Below are 20,379 nucleotides of genomic sequence, written 5' to 3' on the forward strand. Positions count from 1 at the left end.
TCACTGTATGCCATTTTGTACAATTTAAGTTTTCTACTATGTACAAAGATTGCCTACTTGAATATACATTAAATAAGTGAAACAAAATGCTTTCCTCTTAATGTCTGGTTGAGACTGGTTTCACTGAGGAAATAGGAACTTTGATTAGGGGAAGGAAGGAGTAGTAATTTACAACAGATACATTTGTGTGATAGGACACATGAACGGAGCTGGTGGATATGGCTAGGGAAAGCTGCTAGTAAAAGCAGAGAAAAGGGTAGTGATAAATGTAGGAGATGCCAAATAAGGAGATTTCTTTGATAAACTTCCTTTCATTCCTATTGTACTCTAAATGACACTCACTTTCCATATCTTTTAATCTAGACTACTACTGATCAATACCATAGTTCAGCTACATTATGGAAAAAAAAAATAGACTGTTGCCCTGACCTGGGGTTATAACCACAAATGTAACAGTATTGTATGGAAAATGCATTCTGAGTTTCACCCAAATGACTTAAAAAACATTTTGAAATATAACCTATAACCTATTTCTAAGTTGGGGAAGGTATATTAATTCTCAATATAAGACTGTAAGCTCCCAATGGCTAGATACTTCATCATCTTCATCTTTACTTGCCTATCTTACTGTGTGGCACAAAGAAGATACAGCTGGAAGGGTAAATGAGCTGAATATATGAGCTACTCTGAAAATTTAACCCTGTTCTGCTTAATTCAATTTTTCCAGCCTCAGCAATAGATACATTCTTTCCAGAATACACAGGCAGTAGCTTTCTGCAGATAATGACTTCTATCATGGCACCACTGGCCGACCAATATGAAAATGGTTGGCTGCTGGTATGTAAGCCTTCTAGATTCCTACAGATCCTTTACTCTGCTGGCTTTACTGTGTTTCTAGGTCTTGCACCAGGTATTTGTTAGACATTATGTTACCAGACAATGTATTACTTCTCCATCTATGTAAATCTATAAAGGGTATTTTCCTCAGTTTTATCCTAAGCTGGTCTCTTAGGCATGGGGCTGGGGGAACTGAGCTCAGTAAGAGTACTGAAATTAAGTTATCATATACTACCATCATATAAACACTGTAAAACACATCACAAGTGAAGTCTTTTAGTTACTTTAAGAAAGAATACTTCAACTTGGGTATAAACTATTAATTTCTGCAAAGAAATGGTTTCTCTTAAATTATTACTTTAACAAATATGGGACTCTTCTTTCAAGATACATATGTATATTATGTCAAAAACAACAAACTTACTCATCATTGTCTTCTATTGTAGATTCCTTTCTTTTAGTAAAAGTGAGGTCATTCATTTTTTTTCTCTTTCCTATACATGCATGATAAAAAGAACATAAAGGAAAAATTGTCAGATTTTAAACAAAATTTAGATACCCAAATTTTAAATAGAAAATAAAAGGGTAGATAAATGAGAGGGGTGTTAGAAAAGAAAAAGTATCCTTAAATTTACTACTGGAAAATTTTTTCACTATTATGAATAACTTTTCAATGGCCATTTTGTTTTTATTTCCCATTCTGCTAATTTCTTATTCATGATGACATGGCATAAAAACAACAATCTTTTGAATAAAATTTCCATCAGGACTTCGTATATTAAACAGAAAATTAGGGAAAACAAATTTGATAATACACTTAGTTTAATATACATTAATAAACTTTACTAGATATAAGATACTTTCATCAAATATTTTAATAAAAAATATCATTAAACTTTCCAGTTTGCATTTTTTTGTATCTCAAAGTTAACAAAAAGAGATATATTAGTGTCCAGAAAATAGTGAGTTCTTAGTGATATCACAGTAAAATAAATTTGATTTTAAGGGTAAAATCATGTGATTCTTTCATGCACACTGATTTAGCAAAGTTTTTGGAAAGATCTTCAGTGCCTACTGAAATATTTCATTCACTGAAGTATTTATTTTAGGAAATAATAAAGGAAATAAATGATTAAATTCTATCCACTTAAAATGCTATGTAGTTATAATGCTATCGCTTACCTAAACTTTCACAAGTTGACAAAAGCACAAATGAAAACACAGATGTAATTAAGTTATAATTCTTCAAATGTGCGCTAGCTTGAAATTTAAGTTCAACTTTATTGCTATAGCAGAACATGATGTTTGCACTTATTAGTGGTCAAGTAGACAATTAATGAGCTGATCATTTAGTTGTTTGCTCTACAGACCTGTGTAGTACTCTATATGCTATATACTTTAAACATATTTGATGCATAAGTATTTGAGGATACAATAGTATAAAGATTTTTTTAAATTGAAATATATTCATACACAATATTATATTGGTTTTAAGTATACGACATAGTGGTGCAACAGTTACTCACATTATTAAGTCCTCACCCCAACTACTACAGTGACTGTCAACATAGAAAGACATTATAGAACCATTGGCTATATTCTCCATACTATATGATCATCCTTCTGACCATCTTAAATTATGATTGAGATTTTTGTGTCTCTTTATCCCCCCTTACCCTCCTCACTCACCCACCCCAATCACTCTCCCATGGTAACCAGCAGTCACTTCTGTGTCTACAAGTCTATTGCTAGTTTGTCCATTTAGTTTTTTTTGTTTTTAAATTCCAAAAATAAGTAAAATGTTATTTGTCTTTCTCCACCTGGTTTATTTCACTTAGCATGATATCCTCTAGGTCCATCCATGTTGTTGCAAATGGCAGGATTTCTTTCTTTTTGTGGCTAAATAATATTCCATTGTATATATGTACCACCTTTTTTATTGACATATTTGTAGTTTATTTCATTTATTTTTTAAAATTTCTAAGTCATTTTTTGAGAAAGTAAAATTAATGCAATGCAAATCAGAACACATGATTTCTAAAATTTCCAACAAACCAAAGTAATTTTGGTACATAAATTAACCCATTTATTTTTGTCTACCAGTGCTTCAAATGGCAGCACTTCTACAGGTCTTTCAATTCCTTCACTCTTCTTATGGCCAACTTTACAGTGACAGGAGAAGTGGTAGGTCCAGGAACCACCAGCTACTATTTTCATGCAGGAACCACAGTGCTAGATCCCTAAAGCTCGTTTCTTCATCTTGGTTTTGCCATGAAAGGACCAAGTGTACTTGGTGTGCTGGCTTATTTCAATTTTCTTCACCATTTTCCTGAAGGAGGTACCAAAATAGGTACCATATTTACCAATGATTCCAACCTTCTTAGTGCATTTAGCCATGTCAATGCCAACTAGGTGCAAGCAGAGAGAGTGACATTTTTATGCTTTATATCAGGGAACTATATGCTTAGTAATTTTTTCCTTTCAATAGTCTGTATATGAATTGGTCAATGCTAGTATGCTGTTGTTCTAATTTTATTTTTTTAGGACATACAGATGTCAAAAATGTTTAATTTTTCTCTAGAAACGAATTTCTCCCCCTTTCTGCTTAATTAAAAAAATTTTTTTAAGTATTGTTGATATACCATCATATATTGGTTCCAAGTATACAGCACAGTAGTTCAACAGTTACCCATATTATTAAATCCTCACCCAGACTAGAACAGTTACTGTCTGTCAACATAGGAAGATGTTACAGAATCAGTGATTATATTCTCCATGCTGTATTACTATCCCCATGACCAACTTATAATTGAGAATTTTTGTGTCCCTTTATCCTCCTCCCTCCCCATCCACCCACCCTAACCCCTCCCCTGGGGTAACCACCAGTCACTTCTCAGTATCTGTGAGTTTACTACTATTTTGTTCATTTTATTTTGTTTTGTTTTTACATTTTACGAATAAGTGAAATCATATCGTATTTCCCTTTCTCTGCCTGGCTTATTTCACTTAGCATGAGACGCTCTAGGTCCATCCATATAGTTGCAAATGGCAAGATTTCTCTTTTTTATATTCCATTGTGTGTATGTACCACATTTTTACCCATTCATCTACTGATGGACACTTAGGTTTCTTACATAACTTGGCTATTGTAAATAATGTGGTGATAAATATAGGGATACATATATCTTTTCGAATCAGGGATTTAATTTTCTTTGGGTAAATTCCTAAAAGTGGAATTACTGGGTCATATGGCACTTCTTAGTATTTTAAGGACCTCCATACTGCTTTACATAGCGGTTGTACCAATTTACATTCCCACCAACAGTGTAGGAGGGTTCCCTTTTCCTCCCTACCACCCCACCAACACTTCTTATTTCTTATCTTTTGGATAGTGGCCATTCTGACTGGTGTGCGGTAATAGATATCTCATTGTGTTTTTGATTTGCATTTCCCTGATGAGTAGTGATGTGGAACATCTTTTTATATACCTGTTGGCCATCTGTATTTCTTCTTTGGAGAAATGTCTGTCCAGGATGTCTGCCCATTTTTTAAATCAGATTGAGTTTCTGGTGTTGAGACATATGAGTTTTTTTTTTTTATTATGGCATCATTAATATACAATTACATGAGCAACATTGTGGTTAGTAGATTCCCCCCATTATCAAGTCACCCCCACATACCCCATTACAGTCACTGTCCATCAGTATGTAAAATGCTATAGAGTTACTACTTGTCTTCTCTGTGCTATACTGCCTTCCACGTGGCATCCCCTACATTATGTATGCTAATCATAATGCCCCTTATTCCCATTATCCCTCCCTTCCCACCCATCCTCCCCAGTCCCTTTCCTTTTAGTAACTTTAGACCATTCTTGGGCTCTGTCAGTCTGATGCTGTTTCATTCCTTCAGTTTTTGCTTTGTTCTTTTTTTTTTTATAATTTTATTTTGGTATCATTAATCTACAATTACATGAAGGACATTATGTTCACTAGGCTCCCCCTTCACCAAATCTCCCCCACATACCCGTTCACAGTCACTGTCCATCTCTGTAGTAAGATGCTGTAAAATCACTACTTGTCTTCTCTGTGTTGCACAGCCCTCCCCGTGCCCCCCCACACACTATACATGATAATCATAATGCCCTCTTTCTTTTTTCCTGCCCTTATCCCTCCCTTCCCACCCATCCTCCCCAGTCCCTTTCCCTTTGGTAACTGTTAGTCCATTCTTGGGTTCTGTGCTTCTGCTGCTGTTTGTTCCTTCAGTTTTCTTTTGTTCTTATACTCCACATATGAGTGAAATCATTTGGCACTTGTCTTTCTCCGCCTGGCTTATTTCACTGAGCCTAATACCCTCTAGCTCCATCCATGTTGTTGCAAATGGTAGGATTTGTTTTCATCTTATGGCTGAATAACATTCCATTGTGTATATCTACCATCTCTTCTTTATCCATTTATCTATTGGTGGACACTTAGGTTGCTTCCATTTCTTGGCTATTATAAATAGTGCTGCAATAAACATAGGGGTGCATTTGTCTTTTTCAACCTGGGCTCCTGCATTCTTAGGGTAAATTCCTAGGAGTGGAATTCCTGGGTCAAATGGTATTTCTATTTTTAGTTTTTTGAGGAACCTCCATACTGCTTTCCACATGGTTGAACTAGTTTACATTCCCACCAGCAGTGTAGGAGGGTTCCCCTTTCTTCACATCCTCGCCAACATTTGCTGTTGTTTGTCTTTTGGATGTTGGCTATCCTAACTGGTGTGAGGTGATATCTCATTGTGGTTTTAATTTGCGTTTCTCTGATTAGCGATGTGGAGCATCTTTTCATGTGCCTGTTGGCTATCTGAATTTCTTCTTTGGAGAAGTGTCTGTTCAGATCCTCTGCACATTTTTTAATTGGATTATTTGCTTTTTGTTTGTTGAGGTGCATGAGCTCTTTATATACTTTGGATGTCAACCCTTTATTGGATCTGTCATTTCTGAATATATTCCCCCATACTGTAGGATACCTTTTTGTTCTGATGGTGTCCTTTGCTGTACAGAAGCTTTTCAGCTTGATATAGTCCCATTTGTTCATTTTTGCTTTTGTTTCCCTTGCCTGTGGAGATACGTTCATGAAGAAGTTGCTCATGTTTATATTCAAGAGTTTTGTCTATGTTTTCTTCTAAGAGTTTTATGGTTTCATGACTTACATTCAGGTCTTTGATTCATTTCAAGTTTACTTTTGTGTATAGAGTTAGACAATAATCCAGTTTCATTCTCTTGTATGCAGCTGTCCAGTTTTACCAACACTAGTTATTGAAGAGGCTGTCTTTTCCCCATTGTATATTCATGGCTCCTTTTTCATATATTAATTGACCATATATGTGTGGGTTTATACTGGGCTCTCTATTTAGTTCCATTCATCTGTGGGTCTTTTCTTGTGCCAGTACCAATTTGTTTTGATTACTGTGGCTTTGTAGTAGACCTTGAAGTCAGGGAGAGTAATCCCCCCAGTTTTGTTCTTTCTCAGGATTGTTTTGGCTATTTTGGTTCTTTTGTGGCTCCACATGCATTTTAGAACTATTTGTTCTAGTTCATTAAAAATGCTGTTGATATTGTGATAGGGACCGCACTGAATCTGTAAATTGCTTTAGGCAGGATGGCCATTTTGATAATATTAACTCTTCCTATCCATGAGCATGGGAGAGATTTCCATTTATTGGTGTATTTTTTGATTTCTGGCATGAGTATCTTACAGTTTTCAGAGTAAAGGTCTTTCACCTTCTTGGTTAGGTTTATACCCAGGTATTTTATTCTGTTTTATGCAATTGTAAATTGAATTGCTTTCCTGAATTCTCTTTCTGCTAGTTCACTGTTAGCATATAGGAATGCAACAGATTTGTGTATATTGATTTTGTACCCTGCAACTTTAATGAATCCAGTGATAGTTCTAATAGTTTTTGGGATCTTTGTGGTTTTCTGTATTAAATATGATGTCATTTGCAAACAGTGACAGTTTAACTTCTCCTTACCAATTTGGATGCCTTTTATCTCTGTATCTTATCTGATTACTATGGCTAGGACCTCCAGTATGTTGAATGAAAGTAGTTAGAGTGGACATCCTTGTCTTGTTTCTGATCTTACAGGAAAAGCTTTCAGCTTTTCACCATTAAGTCTCATGTTAACTGTGGGTTTGTCATATATGGTCTTTATTATGTTGAGGTACATATGCTCTACACCCATTTTTTGAGAGTTATCATGAATGAATGTTGAATTTTGTCAAATGCTTTTTCAGCATGTATTGAGATGAGTATGTCCTTTTAACCCTTCCTTTTGTTATTACAGTGATGGATTTACGAGTATTATATCATCCTTGCATCCCTGGTATAAATCCCACTTGGTCATGATGGATGATCCTTTTGATGTATTTCTGAATTCAGTTTGCTAATAGTTTGTTGAGGATTTTTGCACCTATGTTCATCATGGATATTGGTCTATAATTTTCTTTATTTGTAGTGTCTTTGTTAATTTTGGTATTACAGTGATGCTAGCCTCATAGAATGAGGTTGGAAGTATTCACCCCTACTTTTGGGAATACTTTAAGAAGGACGGGTAGTAGCTCTTCTTTAAATGTTTGGTAGAATTCAACTATGAATCCATCTGGTCCTGGACTTTTGTTTGTTGGGAGTTTTTGGTTACCAATTCAATTTCGTGGCTAGTAATTGGTCTGTTCAGATTTTGTTTCTTCCTGAGTCAGTCTTGGAAGGTTTTACTTTTCTAGGAACTTGTCCATTTCCTCTAGGTTGTCCAATTTACTAGCATATAATTTTTCATAGTATTCTCTAATAATCTTTATATCTCTGTGGTGTCAGTTGTAACTTTCTCCTTTTTTTTGTTTCTGATTTTGCTTCTTTGTGTCCTCTCTTCTTTTCTTGATAAAGTCTGGCTAGTGGTTTGTCTATTTTGTTTATCTTCATGCAGAACCAGTTCTTGGTTGCATTGATTTTTTTCTATTTTATTTTTCTCTATTTGTGCTCTGATATTATGTCCCTCTTACTACCAACTTTGGGTTTCATTAGTTGTGAGTTTATACTGTTTATTTGGGATTGTTCTTGTTTCTTGGAGTAAGCCTGTATTGCTTCTCTCTTAGAAATGCTTTTGCAGTGTCCCATTTTGAACTGTCGTATTTTGTTTTCATTTGTCTCCATGTATTGCTTAATTTCTTCCTTGATTTGATCACTGAAACAGTGGTTATTTATAAGCATGATGTTTAACCTCCATGTGTTCGTGAGGTTTGTTTTCTTCATGTAATTTATTTATAGTTTCATACCATTGTGATCTGAAAATATGCTTGATAGAATTTCAATCATTTTGAATTTAGTGAGGCTCTTTTTGAATCCTAATATATAATCTAGTTTGGAGAATATTCCATGTGCACTTGAGAAAGATGCACACCCCGTGCTTTTCAGTGGGATGTTCTGTAGATATCTGTTAAGTCCATCTGATCCAATGTATTGTTTAGTGCCTCTGTTTCCTTATGTATTTTCTGCCCATTGATGTAACTGGGGTGTTAAAATCCCCTAACACAGTTGTACTGCTATCTTTTTCTCCCTTTAGTTCTGTTAATATTTGTTTTACACATTTAGGTGCTCCTATGTTGGGTGCATAAATATTTATAATGGTTATCTCCTCTTGTTGGACTGACTGCTTTATCATTATGTAATGTCCTTCTTTGTGTCTTGTTATTTTCTTTGTTTTGAAGCCTATTTTGTCTAAGTACTACTACTACTACTGCTTTTTTCTTCCTTTTATTTACATGAAATATCTTTTTCTATTCTTTCACTTTTCAGTCCATGTATGTCTTTAGGTCTGAAATGAGTCTCCTGTAGGCAGCATATAGATGGGTTGTTTCTTTACCCATTCTGCCACCCTAAGTCTTTTGATTGTTGCATTTAGTCCATTTACATTTGAGGTAATTATTGACAGATATGTACTTATTGCCATTTTGTTAATTGTTTTTTGGTTGTTTTTGTAGTTCCTCTCTTACACTCTTCTCTTGTTATTTGATGGTTTCTCTTTAGCATATGCTTGGATTTATTTTTGTAGTTTATTTTTTGTATCTACTGTGGGCTTTAGGCTTGGGTTACCATAAGGTTCGTAATTTCCTGAATATGTAACACTCTATAGTAAAAGTTGATGGTTGCTCTATTTTGAACACAATTTAAAAGTACTACTTTTTAAACCTTCCTACTCTTCCACACTTTATGTATATCATAATCTGTATCTTTTGTGAATCCTTGACTGACTTTTTTGTATAGTTGAGTTTATATTTTTTTTAAACCTCATACTTGCTTACTAAGTAACTGGTTTACTACTTTTACTGTAAGTTAATTTTCACTGATGAAAAATATTTAGGCTTAAGAACATTTACAGCTACATTCCCTTTAACATATCCTGTAAGGCTGGTTTAGTGGTGGTGAATTGTTTTAACTTTCATTTATCTGAGAAACTCTCAGATAAATCTCTCCTTCTATTCTAAATGATAACTTTGGTGAATAGATTTTTATTTTTTTACAATATTTTTTAAATTGAGCTATTGTTGATATACAATCTTATATTGGTTTCAAGTATACAACACAGTGGTTCAACTGTTAGGTGGGTAGGCTTTTGGTTGTAAGTGCTTCTCTTTCAATATTCATTAAATATTTCATGTCACTCCCTTCTGGCCTGTAAAGTTTTTGCTGACAAATCTGCTGGTAGCCTTATGGAGTTCCCCCTGTAGGTAACTGTCTGTCTCTCTCTTGCTGCTTTTACGTTTCTCTTTATCTTTCATCTAAGCTATTTTAACTACTACATGTCTTGGTGTTGTCTTCCTGGGGTTTTTTGGGAGGGGCTTTCTGTGCTTCCAAGACCTGGGTGTCTATTTCTTTCCCTAGATTGGGGAGATTTACAGCTATTTCTTCAGAGAGACTTTCTGTACTCCTTTGTCTTTTTCTTGTCCTTCTGGAACCCCTATTATGTGAATATTGTTTTGAGTTGTCACGCAGCTCTCTTAGCATCTTCTCATGTTTAGAAATTCTTTTTTCTCTCTGTTCCTCAGTTTTCTTGTTTTACTACTCTCTATCTTCCATCTTATTGAGTCTTTCTTCTACTTCCAGCAGTCTACTGGAGAGAGTTCATCATCTTTCCATTGTAGTTTTCATTTTAGTTATTATATTCTTCAGCTCTGAATGGCTCTTTTCCAGATTTTCTGTCTCTTTGTTGAGGTTCTGAGATAATTCTTTTCTGCAGGTTAGGGAGTATCTTTATGACTGTTACTTTGAGATCTTTATCAAGAAAAGTGGTACCTCTTTCTGGTGTCTCTGTTTTGTTTTATTTGTTTGTAACACAGTCCTCTGCCCTACTTTGTCTGTTTTTCCTTTGTATTGGATTAGCTATGCCTCCTGGTCTAGAAAGTAAATGGTTTGATGAAGAAGGCAACCTGTGGTATCCCGAAACAGGACTCCTTGCTCACCAGTGCCTGGTTCTTTGTTGCAATGGAGCCTCAGTTGCCGTTGGGTGGACCATGGGTGGGGCTGACTTTCTGCCTGCCAGCAGTGCTGATGTCTCTCAGCAGAGGCTGAGACCTCACATCTGTGTGGCCTTTGTGTGCTGGGAGGCACTTCTGCTACGATTTATTATGGGTAGGGCTGCCCTATGCCTTTTGGTCAGCAATGGCAGCAGCTGCTGGGCCAGGCAAGGTAGATGCACAGGGGAGCACCACTAAAGGGCTAAACAACAGTGAGGGAGATGGTTTGGAGCTCACTCTCACAGGCATCTCCTTGATTGGTCTGAAAGAGGGCCAGGGAAGCTGGGAAAGCCTCCCTCTGCCTGCCAGGCAGCAAAGGTTCCCTCTGTCTGCTACGCAGCAAAGTCTGACCACTGTTGGGCTGGGCAGGCCTGGTAGGACTGGTGCACAGGGGACAACCTTGTGGGGCTGAACCTCCAGTGAGGGAGATGGAGAATTTGGAGCTGGCTCCAACAGCACCCAACCAGTTGGGCGGAGGGAGGATTGGGGAAGCATTACCCACCTCTCTTTTTCCTCCAGTGAGAGCTCCCTGCCCCTCCAACCCGTGCCCCTCTGCCATACTTCCTGATGCTGGTAAATCTTTCAAACTGCTGCCTCTATGTTGGGTCTTAACAGGACTGATGAAGCATGTCTGACATCCACAAGCAACAGGAGTCTCAGTCTCCCAGAGTGCTCCAACTCTCCCTAGTGTCCAGCCCTGTTAATCACCAAAGCCCAATGCAATGTGAACTTGTGTTCCCCAAGCAGATATCCGTGGCCAGGTGAGCAGGATCCCTGAGTGCCTATCCCCTCCCTGCTCTGTTCCTCTCCCTCCTGCTTGTGGAATGGGATGGGGGAAGAGACTGGATCCTAATTGATTGGAGCTCTGCCACTTTACCCTTCTCCATGTGTCCATCTCTTCTTTACCAGGTGTAGATGGTCTGTTTTGCACTCTTCAGATTGTTTCAGGGTTAGCTGTATTTGCTGTAGTTGCTTCCTTGGTGTGTGGGAGGAGGTTTTAGCCTTGCCTTCCTACTGTGCCATCTTTTTTCCCATCCCCAACAAGAGCACAAAGATTCTCTGTGTCTTACATATAACAACTTCTGATAAATGTCTGTTGAATAAATAAACAAGTATGAATGAATAAACTCTTTCCTACTAATAAAAAAGCCAAGGGAAATCACTTTTTAAAATTATAAATGGTGACACCCTCCTCATACTATATATTTTTATGTAATTCTACTTGTTCAACAACTGGCACAGGAACTATTACTTCCTCAATTTTCTTATTTTTATTAAAAACTGATACAATATACCATGGAAAAACTAGCTCACAATTGCCAACAGATATATAATGTGAGCCATTTATGTACTTTAAAATCTTCTACCAAAAACAAATTTAAAAAAGGGAAAATAAATTTTAATATTTCATTCATCCCAATATACCCAAAATACTATAATCTTAACACATAACATAAAATTACTGAGATCATTTATATTCTTTCTTTCCCCACACTAAGTATTTGATATTTGGTGTTACATTACAGCACATTTCAACTCACATGAGCCACATCCCAAATGCTCAATGTCTACATGTACTGGACAGTATAGCTCTAGATAATATTGCAAGAAGACCCAATATTTCCAGATGAAACCAAATACACAGATAAAAGGAAGGTAATTTCTTTAAATTTTCTAATGTGATTTACTAATATATTAAGAAATATGTTATCTGGAATAGACTTTTCATTGCTGGTTTACATATTTTTCTTCATTTAATATTTTCCATTACTCTTACTTGCTCCTATTACTAGGGGAAAAGCTTATTTGAAGTACATTTTCTATTCTCTGATGTTTATAATTTCATTGACTTTGTTGTATTCTTTTTTTTCCACACTAAAATATTATTAAAGTAAATATTAAAATTGCTTTGTTCCTTTAACTTATAATTAGTTTTCACACTTTAGCATCAGCAATCTGTAATTAGGTGAAAAATGATAAAATAATGCTTTATTTAGATCTTTCCCAGATATTCAATACCTTTCTGAACACTTTTATTATTCTAAGAGGATTAGTTGGATATCTCCTCCTATGAAATATAATCAGTAGCATTAATCTCAATCTCATGGAAGTTCTTATGTTTTTAACATACTTGCCAACTGTTAAATAGGAGTCTTAATGTCTCCAAGAATATTGCATCAGTTATCAAATACTACTGAACAGATTCTAATATATCATTAAGATTCTTTCAATTATATAATAATTACTTTTCTTTATTTCACTCCACTTTATTAGCAATTAATATATGCTAAAGGACAATGGATTCTACATGGTCTTTCCCTTGTTAGGTTATATATAAAAACAGTTGTTGAACTCGCTTTAAAGGCAAAACACTGGTGACAAATGTACCATCACTGAACCTTGACCACACTCAAAATTCTATTTTGACTTTCTGGTGAGGCTCTAGGGTGCCCTTTCTCTAACTGACTTATAATGTTAGAAAGTACAACTGGTGATAATGGTAGCTAACCATTATCAGTACTTATACTGATAGAGTACTTATACTATAGTACAGTACTTAGACTTATATAGTACTTTTAGGGCTAGGCACTGTTTTAACTATTACATATATTACCTCTACTCTTACTCTGAGGTAGTCACTCTTAGTCCCATTCTACAAATGAGGAAATAGAGACACAGAAGGATTACCTAAGTATTAGTGGTTACAAAGCTAGTAAGTGACTGTCAGGATCTAAACACAGCCAGCCATCTGGCTGCAAAAGACTGTGCTCTTAACCATGACGCTATGCTGATTTACTAGTGATTTAAAGGTCAAACAGGTTTAGGCTGGTATCATGCTGCTTCCAAATACATATACTTTATAGTTGGCACACATCTCGGGTATCATTTGGTTCCAAACCAAAAATTAGGAGTTGATGAAAACCTTGACCTAGAGAGGTTCAAGTGATTTGTCTAAGGTGTTACACCCTAGTTGGTAACTTTTTCTATGTGAGTTATTGCCAATCAAGTTGGCACCTGTAGACTAAGAGGCAAATGGTATCCTGTTATTCTATTAATTAACCAAATTAATATTATTAAGCAAGAGTGGAAAGTGAAGATCCTCTTTAGAGGATCAATTCATAAAAAATAACAATGTTAATTTTTTAAAATTCAAAATACCTTTATTGAATTCCAAAGAAGGATATGCATATTCTTAAACTCTTACCTTTATTATTGAATAGAAGGGTATTAATGAGAAAATTGGAATTGTTTCTTATGTACTAAAATACTAATATTTGAGAAGCAGCAACAGAACCAGAAGATTTAAAATCTTTCACCCAAATTAAATTGTGGACCACATTAAGAAGTATTTGGCTCACATATCTCAAATTGCTGTCATTTATTTAAATTGATAGCAAATTTATCAGCTCTTTGAAATACTGTCTGTTCCTTCTCTCATTGGAAAAAAAAATCTGTCTTGACAGGGGCCTACTACTTGATTAGTCTTTTCAAAGAACTCGCTTTTGATTTTGTTCCTTTTCTTCATTATTGCCTTGTTTTCTATTTAATAATTTGTTTTTATTTTTTACTATTTCCTTTCTTCTACTTTTTGGGGTTCATTTTATTGTTCTTTTTCTATCTTTCTGAGCTGAAAGCTGAACTCATTAGTTTTCTATCACTCTTCCTTTTCAAATATATGCATTTATAAGTATAAATTTCCCAGTAAGAACTATTTTAGTATAGTGTTGTATTTAGCTATAAATTTTTCCTCTAAGTGCTGACACGTTTTCATTATTGTTAATTATAAATATTTTATACTTTCCATTATGATTTTCTGATCAATGAGTTAATTAGAAATTTCTGGGTTTCAAAACACATGGGCTACAATTTTGAGAGCTGCCTTTTTGTTACTGACTCCTAATTGCATGAAATTTGGTCAGAGAATGGGATCAATATGACAGCAATTTAGTATGGTGAGATTTCTTTGTGGCTCCAAACTGGTTATATTTTTGTAAAATCTCTATGTTGGACTTTTTTACGTGTTGGATATTGTACTTGTTTGACCACAGCTCATTAGACAAGCTTGCTAGTTGTATTCTATTGTCTATGCTCTTCCTAAATTTCTAGCCATTTCATCAGGTTCTGAAAGAAGTAGTTAAAAAATCTCCTATTATAATTAGGGATTTGTTATTGTTTCCTTGTAATCTTGTCCTATTATGCCAAGTTTTGCTTGAGTTTTTGTTTTAGATGCACACGGGTTCAGGATTCTTTTCTTCTCTCATTATGTAAACATTCCTATTATCTCCAGTAAAGCCTTTTTGCCTTGAAGTCTATTTTGGTCTACTTTAATATTAATATTCTCATACCAACTATTAGCATTTTAAAGCTAATATTCTTTTTCTATTCTTTACATTTAATTGTCTTTGTCTTTTGTTAAAGTCTAAATAATAATGATAATGAAAATAGCTAAAATAACTATTGAACACTTACACTATGCCAGGCACTGTTCTAAACGTTTTTCTGTATATTAATTCATTTAAATCTCACAACAAACCTGTGGTAGATTATTATTATTTTCCCCATTTTACAGGCAAGTAAAAAAACAACACACAATTAAGAAGTTAATTGACATCCTACCTGATTCTAAAAAACTACAAGACCCTTAAAACACTTTAACTCCTTTTTGCTCCCTCATCTATTTTCCACACTATTATGGTGTATTATTGGTTTTTAACCTCTTCTCAAGTGGTCTGTCTTTTGCTTTACAGTCAGCAAAATTTGTGATCAGATTTTTGTAATTAGATTTATAACTTTACCAACATTTTTGATAAGTTGTTTTTTCACCATTGCTCTTGTCACTCCATTCCTTTACTTGAGGCTCAATTTCTTTCATACAGAAGTACATTCTTTAGTATTCAGATACTTTGGGGAGTATCTGTGAATGGTAAATTCTCTGAATTTGTCTGAAAATATATTGCAACCTCACTTTCTGAATAAAAATATTCAGCTGTAGTTTTTTTAGTTGGTATTTTCACTCCATTTCCTGCTGGAGCCTATTGAAACAGATGAGAATTCTACTGTTAGTCTGTTATCCTTTGCAGGTAATAATTTTTTCTCTGGCTGCCTTTAAAATTTTCTCTTTGATGTTCTGCAGTTTTACCATAATATCACTAGATATGGACTGAATTCATCCTGCTCAGACTAAGCATGCTTTTCTAATCTGAAAATGCCTGTCTTTACCTATTAAAAACTGACAGTCCTTATATCTTAGAATACTGTCTCAGCCCCATTCTATTCCATCCTGTGGAACTCCTATTTGACATATATTGGAGCTTCCTATTTTATCCATTTCTCTTGACTGCTTTATCATGCTTTACATCTCTCTATGCTGATACATTGCTACAATCTGGGTGATTTCTACAGATCTATTGCCTAATTTACAAGTACTCTCCTTGACTATGCAAATTTGTTGTTTATCTTTCTACCCTAGTTATTAAATACAGAGTCTGATGCATTCTTGGGAATAAAGAAGGGGGAAAATTTATTATCCATCTTCTCCTCTGAAAAATAAAAGGTTTTGGAGATATTTGCTAAGGGGCAGGGGATGATAGCAGTATGACACATACAAACATATATAAATATAATAATTATATATGATGGTAAATATATGTATATCTTAAATGTATAAAATGGAACCAGTCACCCCATTTTTTGGCTCATGTACAGTCTAAGTAGAGGGAAGGCAGGATTACATTTTCTTCCACATATAACTAAAAATTGATTTAAATTTAACATTAAGATATTTGTTACTATAACATGGTTCAAATGTATATGCAAAGTATACACAAACACCTACAGCAAGAGTATTCCAGGTTGAGAGACCTGTAAGTGCAATGATCTTGTGGTGGGAAGGGGCTCAGTGTGACTGACTCATAGCAAGAAAGTAAGAGTGGGTAAAGCAGTGCAAATATGGGAAAGGTAGTGGAAAATGAGGCAGATGAAGTAGTCAGGTAGTATATGATATATGGCCTTAAGAGTCATGATAAGGTTTAGTCATGATAAGGTTTTGAATTATATCCTAGGTGTGATGGGAAGTGAGTAGCATCTAAAATGTCCTTGAAAACATTAATTTAAATAAAAGTGCTTATTTAAACTGTACCTTACATTTTATACAATATTTAACAACTGATAACTGTTAAGAGAAGTTATGATTTCATTTGGAACTTAAATTACTTCATAAGAGTCAGGCATTCTTATTTCTAAAATGTATGAAATGATCTACTAGGATGAGCAATGTAACGACATAATGTGATATATGATCCTATACAGAATTCTATTTTGAGACTTCTGTACATGAAATACACAAGGAGTATTTAAAACACATATGTACAGTTTAATGAGTAGAGTGAATGAGTGTGCCCACCATATAGAACAGAATAGAAATAGAATATAACCAGCACCCCAAGAACCCTTGCTATATGATTGTATATCATTAATATACAATCACATGTGCGACATTGTGGTTACTAGATTCCCCCCCTTATCAAGTCCCCACCACATACCCCATTACAGTCACTGTCCATCAGCATAGTAAGATGCTATAGAGTCACTACTTGTATATGACATTTTTTAAGAAAAACTTACTTAGTACTATAATCTGTGATAATTATCCACTTAAATCTCAACTGGGACCACATGACCAATCTTTTTATGGACAAAAGGAATGTTCCTTTAAGTCCATATTTAATTTCAATATGGTATTTGAGTGCATATCCACTTAAAATATATTCACATTTCAATAGAGAAGTGCCATCTCTAAGTCACTAACTTCAATTTTAAACAAAATATATACCAAGTATATATAAAAAAACAGAGCTTAAAGAAAATGTATACATTGTCATACATTTTTGTGAAAGCAAACATAATAGCACTTGGTTAAAGTAAAATAAAAGTCATTCAAAAGTTTAAGATCTCATTAGGATTTCATTACAATAAATTAGGTAAAATGAGACTTCTTTGTTTCTGTGTGGCTTCTAGTATATTCTTAGCACTCAATAAATGTTAAACAATAAAATACAAATTAGGCTAATCACAGCATATCTAAAATATACTTTATTAAATTTGAGCCTACTTAAAATTTTATATTATAGAAACTTGGCATGTCACTGATTAATGACTTTTTCCAGTATTAAAAATTAAACCAATGAAATCTAGATTTCTGTATCTTTTAAATGAACATGTTAGCAACAAACTACCAGAGAACAAGAAATATGGTCAAAATTAAACTACTATTATTTTTAAATAAAGAATTTCGTATTAAAATGAGGTTATTCCCTAATGGGAAATTCTATAAGCCTTTTTACAAATGCATTTAAAATGATAAAGGAAAAGAAGGAAATGAAATTAATAGATAAAAGCAAGTTATATAAAGATACCCGAAATGTGGATAAAATTATACACACAACATGGGTAACAATAACATTTAGAAGTATCACTCTCAAACTGTAGTGCAGCACTACCTGAATTATGTGCCCTTTAATTTATGCACATGATGGATAGCTTGTTAAGGGGTGTATCTGTAACCATTATAATTGATAGTAGCTGAAGGCAGTCAGGCCATAATTTCTATTTAATGGATGGGATAGTAGGGGAACAAAGTCTGCCGTAGCATTTTAAAATAAGTGTCTGGAAAGTATACATTTATGTCCAAAGTAATACCTATATTCTAGCCTTTTGTATGTTGAGTTCTTTAAGAAAGAGAAAAATCAGCTGTGGCAAGACCCATATATTAAATCAAAAGTTTGATTTAACCAATAACTAGAAAAATCTTATAATAAGTGGAAAAGAAGGTTCAACTAACCATTTGATGGTCCATTTCTGTGCTTTTGTTCATTAGAGCTTGTGGGAGAAGCAAATGGGCTCATTTGACAAGTTCCAGTTGTTGGAGAATAAGTTGTAATACTTTTCTTCCTCATAATTTTTGCAGGATAAAATGACTGGAAATAAATATTAATTTGGGACAAAAATATTTTTAGATCTTTGAAAATTCCTTTGAAAACTCACAAAATTCAAATCAATACTCTTTTCCTTGCTCTTTCTTTCCAGATCTTAAATATATTTAATTATCTCCTTCAAAGTGAACACTATTAAGTTATGCAGATAGTTCAGGTCTCTACACTAATTAGGGCATCTCAATTTGACATTTATGAAATTTTAACATTTAAGGGTTCCTATCTTCTGATATGTATTTCCAAACAATTTAGAGATGGCTGACTCTCTCAATTTTATACTGATTTTTGATGTCAGCTGAACCTGAAGTGTAATTATGGGGGCAGGCCAGGGAAATTCTCAGAAGTTTCTCTTAGTAAGACCCTCAGAAAATTCTGGGAAAGACCAGTGCTGTCCTAAGCCTTCCTAAGTTGCTCCATGTTGTTGCGTTCTTAATGATAACCAAAATAATGTTCAAACAATTGAGTTTGGCATTTCAGGGCTTTTGAAAATTTGGCTGATCCTACACAAATACTCTCTGCAGCTTCCTTCTCTGTGTTCCTACAGACCTTGAGCTTACCTTATTGGAGTTAGCAAAATTTTAATAATTTTTTACATTTCTGTCTGCCCCACTAGAATTGCAGCTCCTGAATATATTTCTTCATCCTCTATAACCTAGGACTCAAAATTATATCATGAATGTATAACTTAAAAGTAACAGTCCAATAAAGTTGGCCAAGCCACTCTACTCAGAATATATTCATTTGTTCTTTAGTTCATTCATCCAGTATTAAATGATACCTGTAGTTATAGTCACTTCAGCTTTGCACATTTGGGCTTCTGCTCATTCTGTGATCCCAGATTGGAATACCTCTTTCTTATCTTCCCCAGGATAATTCTTTCTTTAGTTTAGGTTTCCATTCACCATTAATTGCTTGTTTTCTGAATTCCCTTTAAACTTGTTTTTTATAACACTTACTTATCACACAGCATTTGCTAACAAATGTATACAAAGAAACAACAAACTCTTCTGGCCTCATAAATGGCAGAGAAGAGCTATTATGGTAGTATGGGTACTACAGAAATTCGGACAGAAAAAATCAAAGTGGGCTGTAGTAACCTCAGAGGATTCTTGTGAAGAGGAAGGATAAGGCTTAGATAAGAAAATAGAAAGTATGAAAAACCTGAAATCTTAGAGGTGAAAAAGCACAGGATAGATTTGGGGGATCAAGAAAAGGCCCACAGGCTCATATGTTGCCAACACTGTAGAATTAAACTAGCTTGGTAGCTGATTTGATATAGTTATATAATTCACCACTGTCAAGTATTATTTATTTTTAAGGCACCATGGCAGAAATGGTGTCTGTGTACTTTTCTCAATAATCTTGGTATTAGTTCCAGAGTCTATAGCATCAATTTTTTTTACAGTTAAAATTTTAAGTGATAATACTTCTTTGCATTGGGGGAACAAAAGGCATTTCATTCTTTATTTTATGTATCCACAGAAGCCTCAAATGTAAAAAAAATCTTTAAAAAAAATCAAACTATTACATCAAGTTATAACTCTAAAGCAATCTTTTTTTAAGGGTGAACGGATTTTAAGTCTCTTTATCAGGTGGTATTATTACCTCTCTATCTTGAGTTTTTAGTCATAAACTATGACATTTATCCAATCCTACCCTATTTTTCCAAGAATTTATTGCCCATAACTATTTCACTGTGTATGTACAAGAAATGAAAGTCATACCCTAATGTACATTTATGTCAATCTGTTTTCCTATTTTCACCAAAACATTTTTTCCAATTGCCAAATATCTAAACATTGTAACTATAGATCATACATTTCTCCTTGAAAACAATTTTCTAGGCTCCATAAAATGTTTGTGTGTGCATGTGTGCACGTGTGTGTGTGTTTCCCCTCACCTTAAAAAGTACTAAGGCTTCTCTTTTGTTTTCTTTTTTTGGTCCTCTGTGTTGGTTAGAAAGAAGAATTTCTGTCTACAATTACTATATGGAGAGAGGAAAA

General features: G+C 34.4%; 1 protein-coding gene and 1 pseudogene across 3 annotated transcripts in view; both read right to left on the reverse strand.

Moving 5' to 3' along the window:
• Positions 1 to 20,379, reverse strand: part of ITGB3BP (integrin subunit beta 3 binding protein) — a 94,522-nt gene that overhangs the window by 42,116 nt on the left and 32,027 nt on the right. For all 3 annotated transcript variants that reach the window (XM_057500280.1, XM_036911293.2, XM_036911295.2), the window contains exons 3-4: positions 18,226 to 18,361; positions 1,262 to 1,331 (exon numbers count right to left, since the gene is read on the reverse strand). In XM_057500280.1, the coding sequence (XP_057356263.1) occupies positions 1,262 to 1,331; positions 18,226 to 18,361 (206 nt within the window). The remainder of the gene's footprint in view (positions 1 to 1,261; positions 1,332 to 18,225; positions 18,362 to 20,379) is intronic.
• LOC118925375 (60S ribosomal protein L37a-like) lies at positions 2,961 to 3,235 on the reverse strand (annotated as a pseudogene).

Source organism: Manis pentadactyla, chromosome 4 (genome assembly GCF_030020395.1).
Source record: "Manis pentadactyla isolate mManPen7 chromosome 4, mManPen7.hap1, whole genome shotgun sequence".
NCBI lineage: Eukaryota > Metazoa > Chordata > Mammalia > Pholidota > Manidae > Manis > Manis pentadactyla.